The sequence below is a fragment of the Triturus cristatus genome, chromosome 4_2 (genome assembly GCF_964204655.1).
Source record: "Triturus cristatus chromosome 4_2, aTriCri1.1, whole genome shotgun sequence".
Taxonomy (NCBI): Eukaryota; Metazoa; Chordata; class Amphibia; order Caudata; family Salamandridae; genus Triturus; species Triturus cristatus.
Genome location: NC_140586.1, coordinates 82,307,890 through 82,320,395, shown reverse-complemented (window position 1 = coordinate 82,320,395; position 12,506 = coordinate 82,307,890). Strand labels below are relative to the sequence as shown.

The window sequence follows — 12,506 nt, the reverse complement described above, 5'->3', positions numbered from 1 at the left end:
TGAAACTCATGGAAAGCTAGTAAAGATGGAGGACCCAAGAGGTGAAATTTACCAGTAGAACTAAGGTAGAAGGTCAGTTCTTCTTCTGAGATGTTAGTGATGGCTTGTTGGATCACAGAGATCTTTCTGTTGAAGAATTGAGCTATTTGCTGAGACCATTCTTCGGAACATGACCCTTCCTTTGTGCCGGCTTTCGGGGCGGTACAGGATTTAACTATGCTAAAGATTTCCATACTCTTATTTTGGACATTTTCTATCTTGGTTTGAAAGAAGTTTTTCTTGGCTGCCTTCACGAGAATGTAATTAACTTTTATGGTGTCTTTATACACCTTCCTGTCCTCAGGTAGATAGGATTTACGCCATTTCCATTCCATTTTTCTACAGTTTCTTTTGCTAGATCTGAGGGAATCGTTAAACCTTAGAGCTGGTGGGGCCGACCTCTTTGAGGAGCAGGAAACAATCGGTACCGCAGCACCAATGTTGGTTCGGAGCCATGCAACTATTGAGAAGGCGTCCGAGTCTGGGCAGCCAGATAGCTCCGGTGATCAACGACCGAGGGCGTCTGCTAACATCGGGATAGATATTTTATGGAACGTCCTGTAATTAGGGACCCTCTGCCCTGCATTTGCCTGAGGGGCTGTGGCAGAGTTGGGAATGACAAATTTTAATAGGAAGTGGTCAGACCAGGTAATAGGAGGAGGTAGGCTTACTGATATGTCAAAGTTGTGAAAGATTTGGTCTAGGGTATGGCCCTTCTAATGGGTGGCCGAAGAAACAGATGGAAACATGTTCCAGGCCTGCTGCGTCTCCAACAAGGAAATTGTTGAGGGTCTTTTCCATTGTCCATATGTATATTGAAATCTCCCAGAATAAGGCAGTTGTTGTATTTTAAGGCCAAAGAGGTGGTGGCTGTATTAAGTGTAGTAATAAAAATTTAAATTGCACCGGGAGGTCTGTAAATCAGAAAACCAGCTATGCTATGATGGGGGGATAAGGTACAGCGGAAGCCTAAGGACTCTGTGCCCGCAATGTTTTCCATCGGAATGGGAGAGTTGTCTCGTTTTTGATTGTAAATGATGACGACACCGCTCCCCTTCCCACTCGGTCGGTCCCTCCTAAGGATTTTATAACCCGTAGGGATGGCCGAGGTGATAGTAGGGTTGGAGGCTTCAGACAGGCAGGTCTCAGTGAGAAATAAAAGATCAGGCTGGTCGTCTAGAAGTAGGTCATAAATGTGTGGTTCATTCTTTTGCATAGAGCAACAATTTAAAAGGGTGGCCTTTAAGTCCTCTGTTTTCTTATTGTTTTTACACTTATTGTTGCGTGAGAGGATCTTGGGTGTGAGTTTCCTGGGCTGGAGGAGAGAACAGTTGCACTTATTGCATCGAAAGTCTACCTCCAAGCTTGGATCAGTCTCTGTACACTGACATAATGGTAGCCGCCTAAGGCTAAGCAGTTTTTTCCTATTGTAATTTAATGGAAGAAACTCACCGGAGGGGAACTGGGCAGCATGGCCGGCACAGGACGCCTCTGGGACGCTGACGGGCTTGCCTTTGGCGCGCCAGCAGCGTGCCCGCTGCACGCTTCCATTTGCATCTGGAATATATAGGCTAATGCCTATGATACAAACTGGATTGCTAATGCAGCTGAGGAAGCAGAAACTGCGTGGGCGGAAGTGAGGAGCCCGATAGTAGCCCCAGCCGTCCGCACAATCGGCGTATCAGCCACGGCGGACCAGGACTGGAGGAAAATTGAGATGCGAATCGGAGCAGCTAAGGAGGTGTAGGCAAGCAGAATCAAGTAAAGTGCAAGTGCGCGAAGGTAGGAGAAATTGTTAAAAAGCACAATGTAATTCAGCCATACATATACAATTTAAAAAGTATTAAAAACCTAGTAGCAGGGCAAGAAGCACGAAATCCTACCACTGTCAGCTGCGCGCGTCTGTTTACATCGGGAATTTATAGGCTAATGCCTATGATGCAAACTGGATCGCTAACGCAGCTGAGGAAGAAGAAACTGCATGGGAAATGGACCAAATTGCATCATATATTCAAAGCTGTTCTGAACAGGGGCCCCCAAAATATGTTTGGCCCTGGGCCCCCAAAATCCTTAAGATGTCCCTGGTCCCTGGTGCTATTGCCACGCCACTGGCAGTTCGCCACGGAGGGAGAGAAGCCTTTTTAGGTCTCGCGCCTGGCGATGCAGTGCGCAGCACTGCTTGCGCAGCGAGAGTCCTTTTGTCCAGGGTTCGGAAAACGACCCTGGAATTGCACACGCTCGCGTGTGTGTTTTTACTTTCCTGTTCTGTTATTGGCCTTGGCGTGCGTGTTTGTTCCTTAGACTGCACGCAATTGGCCAAAGGCGGGCGCATTGCTCCGCCCATGGCCTATTGGTGTCTATTACGCGCTTGGTGCGCGTAAGAGACACCAATAGGCCATGTGGTTTCAATTATCGTGCCCAGACACAGGCACGATAATTGAAAGCACATGGCTCGCAGTGGCGCGCGCGCGCGCACCACTCGCGGGCCTTCTACCATGTGGCTTCAGACTGAAGGAGAGGAGTATGTAAAGTTGAGGTAAAAGACAGATACCTGCATGGCTTTGTGCGTCCCGAGCCGGGGGGGGGGGGGAGAATGGCGCCCAGCAGACCCTCACTGCAGAGTAGCAGAACCAACGCTGTGCCAGCAGCCCCCTACCACCGACCAAGCCCACCAGAGGCGTCGCACATCGTGCAGGCACACACCGGAGGCAGTAAAGCGCCCCCAACTCTCACCCGAAACCCTCTTGTCTCACACCACATAGGCAGAGGGGCAACAACCCTCCTTTACCAATACGCCGCCCCAACGCCACTGACCCTTGCCACTCCGTAACTCCCCTCCCCAACACACACACGCAGGCACCACATGGACAGTCTGCATTTCGGTAAAATGTACGGCTCCTCCCGTCCGCAGCCCCCGACGAGAACATATGTGGGGGAGGGGGTGGCAGTGCTGCCAGCCTGCTCGCCTTCTGTGGGTGCTGACCCCCTTTTGTTGGCACCGCGGGCTGGTGGGTGCGTAGAAAGCCCTCTTCTCCCTGAAGGTCGGGGCATTGTCCCACGCCCACCCCCTGCACCCCGGAGGCTCACCTTACTGCATGGTCCAGAGGGGCTCTCCCTGCCACCCTCTCACTCCGCTCGCTGCTGCCTCCTCATCGCCATCTTGTGAGCTGTGATGTGGGTGCTGCTCACCCCTGACCCCCATTTGAATAGGATCCAAATGAGTAGGCGAGGGAAGCCGGGCTGCCTGCACAGCACGCGCTGCCCGCCGCCTGCAGTGTGCTGCGGGCACTGCAGGGGAGGTCTGGGCAGAGGTGCTGCAGGCACTGCCCGCCTCCTGCTGGTAATGAATGAGTGGTACTACCGGGGAGCAGCACGCTGGCCGCCTTCTGCGGGTACTGGGGAGCCCAGGGCAGAGGGAGCATAAGGTGAGAAAGAGCTACTGCAGTCTCTATCCAGCCACTGACGTGTGCTCCAGACTCTAGTGCCTAGTGCAGCCTCCCGGCACTTGCAGCCTCCTGCGGTGTGTTGTAAGGTCGGCAAGGTGGGTGCGCTGTAGGCACTGCATGGGTGTCAGTGGAGAAGCAGTGCACTAACCACCTCTTACAGTGTTCTGTAAGCCCTGTCATGCGAGGGCTGGCGGTCTGCTTCGTGCACTGCACGTCTCCTGCCCAGCCCATGCAGACGGTGCCTGCTGCCCACCTCCTACAGTCTGATGCAAGCACTGCAGCTGAGAATATAGGTGTCAAGTAGCCTCAAGTTGTTTGTTACACTTTCTGTCAGTCCAACAACACTTTCCATGATGTAGTTTTAAGCGGATTATTACAATGTCGAAAGCAAAACCCCGAGTCCCATAATGCAACATGCTGAAAGTGTAAAGGTGCTGACATCTGAACGCCTTGGTCCAGGATGGCGCAATGCAGTGTGGTGTGCCACTTATTCAAGGGGCCTATTCCACACCACAATCGTCACAGGCTGCGTCACAGCTCAAACAGGAGCATTTTTTAGTATTATTATCATTTCTTTTGCTAGTGTAGGCAACTTCCGGACGATCTGAAGAGTTATCAGAGGCCGGGCACCTGACAATTTCTACTCAATAAAAGATGCACAAATTTAATTTTTCAAACAAGGTGGCACTGCGTACTGAGTAGTTCCTTTCATTGGTGTCAGTCACAATATTCAAGTTACTCAATTGGTGGGGGTCATTGGAGTCCTAGCATACAATTTAAGAGTGACATGGATAAAACCCTCTCGGTGCGCATGCGCAGTAGTGGTGTCGCTGTGTGACACACCCCACGTGTGTACCGTTACACTCTTGCGCAGTGATGCACTTTAGTGTGTAGACACTGCTGTGTGATGCGCGGCATGTTGGAGGCCCTCCTATGGATGTGTGATGCACACCTGTGTGTGCGTGTGTACGCGTGTGTGCGCATACACAATCCTGGTGTTTTGTGACATTCTTTATGTGTGCCCCATTGCTGTGTAATACATATTATGGTGCCCGCGTGTGATGCGTACTTGTGCACTGATGCGTGCGTGTGCACGCCCGTGAGCGTCCGATAACGTGACCTGTGCAGACTTTTCTGCACCTTTAGGCTCGACGAGAAATGACATACGGCAGCTGTGGTGGTGGACGACGTATTTATTGTTGGCAGCGGTGATGTGTGAGGCAGTGGGGGCTCTGTGTGTGTGGCCGTGTGCTGCAATGTGTCAGCAGTATTGAGCTTGGACGTTGTGATTTACGTGGAAGTAGTGGTGTGAGTTCGGCAGTATGTGCATGTGTTTGTGTGTGTGATGTGCTATGTGTGAGTGTGGCGCTGTCTGAGGTAGTGGTGTTATGTGGGGAGGGGGGAACAACCTTTACAACGAAACTTTGACAACGCGTGCAGTTACATCGCGGATTTTACAACGAACCGATGTAACCACGCGATGCCATTACAACGCAAGTCTTTATATCGACTTGTGCTAGATGGCGTGCTAACATTACAAATAGTGTAGTTTACTATCCCAACACCTTCCCTACTGTTAAGTGGACTGGAGTTGGAATAGTAAATTACGCTTTTCTAATGTTAGCACGCCATCTAGCGCAAGTCGATGTAAAGACTTGCGTTGTAATGGCATCGCGTGGTTACATCGGTTTGTTGTAAAAACCGCGATGTAACTGCACGCGTTGTAAACACACGCGTTGTTACGTCATACATCCGTGGGGAGGCAATAGCACTGTGGTTTGCAATGGTGGAAGAGATTGTGTGTGTGTCAATGGGTACCATGCGTGCTTATGTAACTTGTGCTCTGTGTGGCAGCTGCGGCAGTGGGACTGTATGAGGCAGTGATGCTGTGTGGGGGATTGAGTGGCAGTGGTGGAGGTAGATCTCTGTGTGTGTTTGTCAATGGTGCAGTGTACGACAGTGGTAGTGCTGAGGCAGTGGTGGAAGTGGCTCTGGGTGTGTGGTTGTCAGTGCTACAGCTCGCTTGTCTCCTAGGCTGACTCATTCTCATCCTCTCCCCTGCTTCTTATTTGATGGAGTGTGCCTTTTAACTCTCCAGCTGGCTCGTCTTCTTCAGTGCCTGCTCCTTCGCCCTGCTTATTATTGTGGTGAATGTGCTTTTTAACAACTTCGAGAAGGACTTGCACACAGCTGCGGCTCGCTCGTCTCCTTGGGTGCCTCCTCTCAGTATGTCCAGCATAAAGGAGCAACCTAGCTTGGTGCCATGTGACTTGCAGCCAATCGGGGAGAGTCTCTTCTTTAATGCTCAGCCATCGCGCAAGGCGACTGACAAATAATTACCAACGTGCTTCAGCTCGCAGTGTGCACTATGCATGAGTACTCATTCACCTCTTGAATTTGTTTTAGTTTATTGTTATTACCCTAGGGTACCTCTGGGGTTAGGGTTAATACGCTAGCAAGATTGCTTAGTCTTAGTGCCTACTGCAGAAATCTGTGTATGACCTGCAGGGGTCTAGGCGGAATCTTAGCACGTCGTCCTAAACATTCATCTTTCCAATGTCGGTACATTGTTCAGGGCTCTCCACTGAATAATAGAAATGCTGAATAAATATGTTTTATATGAAGAACTTTGGATTACACGATAGTAATATAGTTGATTTCCTCCTGTGTGGCAGCATATATCCCTGTTTGTGCAGACTTTGACTGTCTGGTTGGCTGAGATAATAGGAAACAAGTAATACTGGTGTTGATGACAAATTAGCTGCAAGCACATTGGGGGAAGCATTTGCAATGCAATAAGTCCAGCATTTGCAAGAGTTTAAGCTATTAGGATTCCAAATGTCAGTGTCTTTTATTTAGGTTTTAAAACCTAAAACATAAATAAAAGGCATTGTCATTTGCAATGTCAATAGCTCAAACTCGCGTTAATGCGAGACCTATTGCATTGCAAATGCTTGTTTTATATGTGACTAGAGCTCTGACCTTCCTACCCTGTGTTACGTTTTTATTATATTAGTCGTGTACAACAGTTTTCACCTTTTGGAGAATTTGCTTGCATTTTGTTTGTTTTAATTCCTGTTGTAATTTTCGCAGCTGTGTATATTCCGTACAGGACTGCATGGCAAAAGAAAGACGTCTTTTGGTGGTGGTGAGATGCTTCATGGGGTATGTGACGTCATGCATTTCATGCCATAACTGCTTCTTCGGATCAGCCCCCATACAAGTTCTCTTAATCCTCACAAACCAACCATTAACTCTCACCTTCTCTTCACCAACCGAAGGCCCTTGTACTCGGACACCAGGCGGGAAAAAGTGGCTTCGCCCAAGGCGGCCCTGGCGATCACCTGCTGGATGTCCTCTTCTAGGCGCGCATTGTCCTTCACATAGTGCCTGCCAAGGGGAGAGGAGATGCCAATGATCAGCGTTTTAAAGTAGCCCCTTATAAACGGCGTCTGCCCAGTGTTTGGGCTTCCCACGTGACCATAACATGGGGGGCTGGGGCCGAGGGGAGGGCCAAAGTCTGGATGGGCCCAGTACTTAATTTGCAAAACATTAAGTGCCATGGACCAGGGTATTTCTCATGGGGCAACTGCGGTTGGTGCAACCCGCATATTACTTTCTACTACAGGTTCAGGTCCGAATTTTATACATTTTTATAAAGATAAATTAAACAAATAAATGTTCCACTAATCAACTTTATTTTTAAATTACAGACACAGCGCCATCATGTGGTGGATTCTCATTAGTAGGGGTTGGTGTTTAAAATAAGTGCCGGAAAACACTGGCCCAAATTAAGCACTGGCTGGGCCTGCGGGGGCAGACTCACTGCTAATAAACACAAGGTAGAGTTGGAGACCTTGCAGCACCTGCATGTCCAGGGCAAGTACAGGGGTGGGGGATGTGTGGCCTGAAATGGCCCAGCACTTTGCAGGTGCATGTTTCACTGTAGCTACTCTAAACAACGCAAATATCCTGGTCACTTACATGCGATGTTCGATAACCCGCATCCTCTGCCAGCTAAACAGCGGCCTCCTCTCACCTGCGGACACACAGCGACAAGACAGAGAGGGAATGTGTTGCATTACACGATAGGACAGAGATGGAGTACCACTTATAATCACTAACATAAGCGGGTTCATTATAGCACTGCACCCTAGTACCTTGTGTCAGGAGCTCCTTGGAGGAGAACAGGGCCTTTCCTCTACGATTTCTACCTCCAATGGCCTCCAGCAGGGATGTTTGCCCGCCCATTTATTGTTTTCCTTATATATTTATGATTTGCCTCAGGCGTCATCTGACTGCCCCCAAAAGGGGATAGCACGACTGCCTCCTTACTATATGCAGATGACATTGTAATTGTTGTTCTCACTCCTAAGGGCTTACAAAACTGTCGGATTTGCCTCCAAGAGAACACAAGTTGCCACTTCTTAAAAATAAATGCTTCAAAAAGTAAAGTCCTGCTTTTTAAAAACAAAAGATATAGGAAGGAATTAGGTTTAAATGGGAGGAAAGTAGTGAAAACCTGGAAGTTGGAAAAACCTAAACCTATCTGAGGAATATCTTCTCCAGTAATTTAAATGAAAACTAACACATAGAACATATTTCAAGTAAGGCAGTTCCTCATATCAATGTCCTTAGGGCATTTTATAACGCTTTAGGACGTAGGTATTTTGTTCACTTAATTGGTCTACCTCAGTGGCATAGCTCAATATGATGGAGCCCCCCTGCAGAATGTTATGGGGGACCCCGGTATCTCCCGGATTGCACGGATATTTAATGCTCTTGGGCTCAATGGGGTCCCCTAAACGGTTGCCCCCACCACGCTGCAGTGGGCCTGCTGGGAAATCAAAGTGGCTATCCCAAGCATTTAACTATTTCTTATTCCATGCCATTGCACGCATTCTGCAAGGCATGCAAGGGTGAGGGCCCCCCTCCAAAATACTGTCCCTCCCTTAACGTGGGGGGCCTTGTTACGCCCCTGGTCTACCCCCTAAAAGTTCCTCCTACTTTTACATGCCACAGAAATAACTGAAGTGTAAAACTGAGATTTTAAGGATGTAACCGAAGACCACATTTTTCACAAACTGTGAAATTTGAATACACCTTCAGCTACTCAGGCCATTAGGTTAGAACTTGGTTTGATTGGTACTTATGTACAGGTGTTAGCTGCAGTACTTTGTTAGGGGGGTCACTGTTTACTCCTGAGTCAAAAGAACACCTTGAGGAATTTAATGTGTCTATGAATTCTTATAGGAAAATGGAAAATAGTTTAAAAAAAAAAAATTGCTCACGCACTGAAGATGTTTCAGATACAACAGGATAGTTTCGAGGGTATGCCCTTTGTGCATTTAAAACGTTTGCTAAAAACACTAATGGGCAGCATTAGCTCTGGGATAGATATTTGTTGCTGTTCTAACAAGCATTGTTAAATGCATTGGGTTTTTGCATGGTGAACAGTTGTGCAATGTAAGCTACTGAAACTCCATGCAAGTGTTAATACTTGTTTATTGAGAAAGCCAATATATTGTGCAGTAACTGGTGGTAATATAATGTGGGGAGATTAGGTAAAGGGCAGAGGTTAAAGTAAAACAAGCTCACGTTCTGCACAAAACACCAGGCAGTTTGACAGGCAAACGAGACAATAACTGAGGCAGATGGGTGTAAAGTTGCATTTCAAATGTGTCACTGTTTGTTCTGCATGGACTGTCAAGCATGGATATCGAGGAAATTGTGTAGCCACACTGGACATTACGTGAAGTCAGCGGATGGGCATCTCTATACAAATGCTGTGTCTGGAGCGCAGTCTGGAAGACATTTGAAATGTAAACGTATTGAATCAGTACACTGTCTCTGCAAAAACCTTCTCGGGATCATTTGGGTTGAGCACAACAATGCCGCACAAACTCAAGACACAATGGCAACTTTAATCTTAGCTCCATCCTGTTTCTGTGTAACAATTCATATTGTAACCGTCACTTCTTAGTTGAAAACATAACATAGTAATAATTACACAAACTTGTTAAAAGAGACTCAAACATCCACGACGGGAACCCTTGATCACATTTCTACATCACTAAATACAAAAAAAGTACTTTGGTTTGGGTATCACTGCGCATAAATGCTTTTCAAAACGAGATGAAATTATAGAAGTAAACAGAATGTGAATTTAAGTGCAATGTGAAATATGAGCAGTCAGAAACCAAACTCCTATTCACATAGTCTCGTCAAAGGCCTTAAAAGCTTTTTTCTCCGCATAAGACCCGAACTGTGGCTAAACCATTTTGACAAAGTTCGGGGTAGTGGGTACATGAGACAGAAGAGCAGCCTTCGCAAAAGATCTGCTCACGGACACAACCAACACAAGGTGGGTATATAATTAGAGTGAAGTCTGTCCAATGGGGACATGCACTAGAAAATCAAAGAGTTAATGTGGATATAATGAGTAATAGTACGGAGGTAGCAAGATCATGGCTATGAAATGAAGACCTAACTGTAATCAATCGAGAATGACTTGAAAAACGGCACATGGAATCCAATTTAGGCAGATACATGGCCAGAGGAATGGGGAGAGGGGCCCTAGATGATAAAAGTGGTCCCAGCTACGTGAAGAACCTGTGAACAATGGACAAGAAACAATAGGGGAGGGGAGTGGCAGGGGGGCGGATGGGCCAGAAAAAGACTCAGCATGCAACAAGGTGAACAAGCGTACCTGCTTGATGGGAGGGATTATGCCCAACACTGGTAAGTATGGTGCAATGGCGATACCATCAATAATCGTGGAGGTTGCACTCTGCATGGTAATGTGACTGGGGAAAGAAGGGGGGGAATCAGTGAGAATTGAGACCAGTCAATTGGACAGAGCACATGAGGGCAAAGAAGAATGCACTCACCTGGGAGCCACAGCGAGCGGTCAATGTTCAATGTGTGTATCCGGTCCATTCATGAATTATCTTTACCAAGAGTCATACTGAAAGTGTTTTTCATAGTTTGTTAATTGAAATTAGGATTCTTCAAAGTGGGTTCTCGTTTATAGAAGTATTCTTCATTTCCACAGTGCATAAACACATCTATACATGTGTATATAAACATGCGTCCTTTCCTGCCAAGATGAAGCAAGACATTGGCAACTGAGGGCAGATTAATAAAAGAGAAACTGAATGTGTGGGCATGCGTCTTAAGAATGAGAGTGCGCAGCATATGAAACATGCCAACAGCCAAAACGGGGGGAAGAAAGTGGCCGACATATTGGAAAGGGACCGCAATGGACCTGAAATGCCCAAAGGGAATAAGGGTGTAGGCCCAACGCATAGGGGACAGTTAAGGAAAATAAGGAAATATATGCAGACCAAACTAAAGGTGCTGCATATACTCAGTGCAGTCTGCACATGCGCGCTACTGAGGAGGGCACAGTGGTCACCATGACGACTCGGCATGCGCAATTGAGAAAAGTTGTCCATAAAGAGAGGAAAAGTAATTGCCGATGGTGAAGAAAGATTGGCGGTTATACATAAGGTAGAAACTATGGCAAAGGAAGCTGGGCACACAGCAAGACTGATGTGAAACAAAGAAAACAATTATGCGATGTAAAGCACAATGAATGTGAGCCAGTGACAGAAACTAGTCCTACAAAGCGGATGAAAACAGTACTTGGGCCACGGGAGACTGATAAGAGCTAACACACAAGGAATAACATGAAATAATGTGTGTCAGCAAATAGAAATGTAGGAAATGTAAGTGGAAAGCACACAAACCAATAAAAAGCAAGGGCGGGATGTGAAGCTCCTTGTAAGATTTATATTAAACACAATAGATTTCACAAGCACAGCGCAATCGCTGTGCAGGCAAAACCTAAAAAGGAAAAACATAAATTATCTGTCGCATCTCATGCGTTTAAAAGATCACAACCAGTTTTAACATGGAATTTAGACCTTTAAAATGTGTAATGGGTGCTTGGTAAATGTACCAGTTGAGGAAAGAATTTGTGGTTTATATAATGATGGTATTCAAGATTTAAATAATGTATTTTTTGTATTCCCTGCTCTGCATTCCCAGAAATGAAATGTACCTTTTTTTTGCAAAGGTTTTATAAATTAACATTGAAGTGTATTAATTGATTGTGTATGATTTGTGTAAATCTCAGGAGATCCAAGCCTTATAATAAAACTTGAACTTGAAGACGGGAAACTGTGACATTTGCCCAAGATCACACAGCACTTTAGGAAACAATCAGCAGGGTCACAACCCCACAAGATGTTTCATGATTGTTTGAATCAAAATCGGCTTGCGTGACTGAAAAATCTTGAATTTTCAGAGCTCGACGTTGGCATATGTCAGGATTTGCCTCTCTTTGCATCTGTTCATTCTTAGTCAAATCAGAAGACTAGTCTGTTGCATATGCTTTATGCTCCTTTACCAATTCAATTATTACTATTTTATTTAGTGCTAATTTGTACTCTGCAACCACATCACTTGACAGATTGGAGTGGGAATAGTAAATGTGATCCCATAAACGTCCAACACTTTCCCGCCTGTTACTTACGTTGGAATTAGAATAACATATAAAGAACTTTAAAAAAAAGTTGTCTTTTTTGTTGCTTTTATATTAATTGTTTTTTAAATGCATTTGATATATGTTTTAACATTTTTTTTAATTATTCTATTTTATTAAGAACAAGAGAAAACTTATGTTCACAACACAATAGATGCAGCAATGAACACACTTCTTGTCAACCATGTGAAGAATACAGACAATGATGAAGTCGATGGTGCGGAAAACACAGTTAATCAAGCACAACCATGATACATCGAACAGTTGCAGAGTATCAATATAAGCATGAACAAACCCCAAATGCACCTTAGCCCCAACCCCCATCTTCTATCCTGACCATTTGATCATTCATCATGGTAGTCGCACCAGCTGCCCCACACCTTGTCCCATATTTTAGGACAGCCTCTGTTTTGATAGACCACTCATTCTGCTCTCTGACCCCAGTCAAGACTTTCAATCCCCTAATCGATGAG

At 46.1% G+C, this 12,506-nt stretch overlaps 1 protein-coding gene across 3 annotated transcripts in view; it reads right to left on the bottom strand.

The window, feature by feature from the left end:
* KLF1 (KLF transcription factor 1) overlaps window positions 1–12,506 on the bottom strand; it is a 205,042-nt gene that overhangs the window by 85,244 nt on the left and 107,292 nt on the right. For 2 of the 3 annotated variants that reach the window (XR_014960499.1, XM_085600637.1), the window contains exons 2-3: window positions 7,470–7,524; window positions 6,747–6,875 (exon numbers count right to left, since the gene is read on the bottom strand). Coding sequence is in view for 2 of the 3 variants with exons in the window: in XM_085600637.1 (XP_085456763.1) it covers window positions 6,747–6,875; window positions 7,470–7,524 (184 nt within the window). In the remaining variant the exon portion in view is untranslated. The remainder of the gene's footprint in view (window positions 1–6,746; window positions 6,876–7,469; window positions 7,525–12,506) is intronic. The other variant, XM_085600638.1, reaches the window with a different exon arrangement.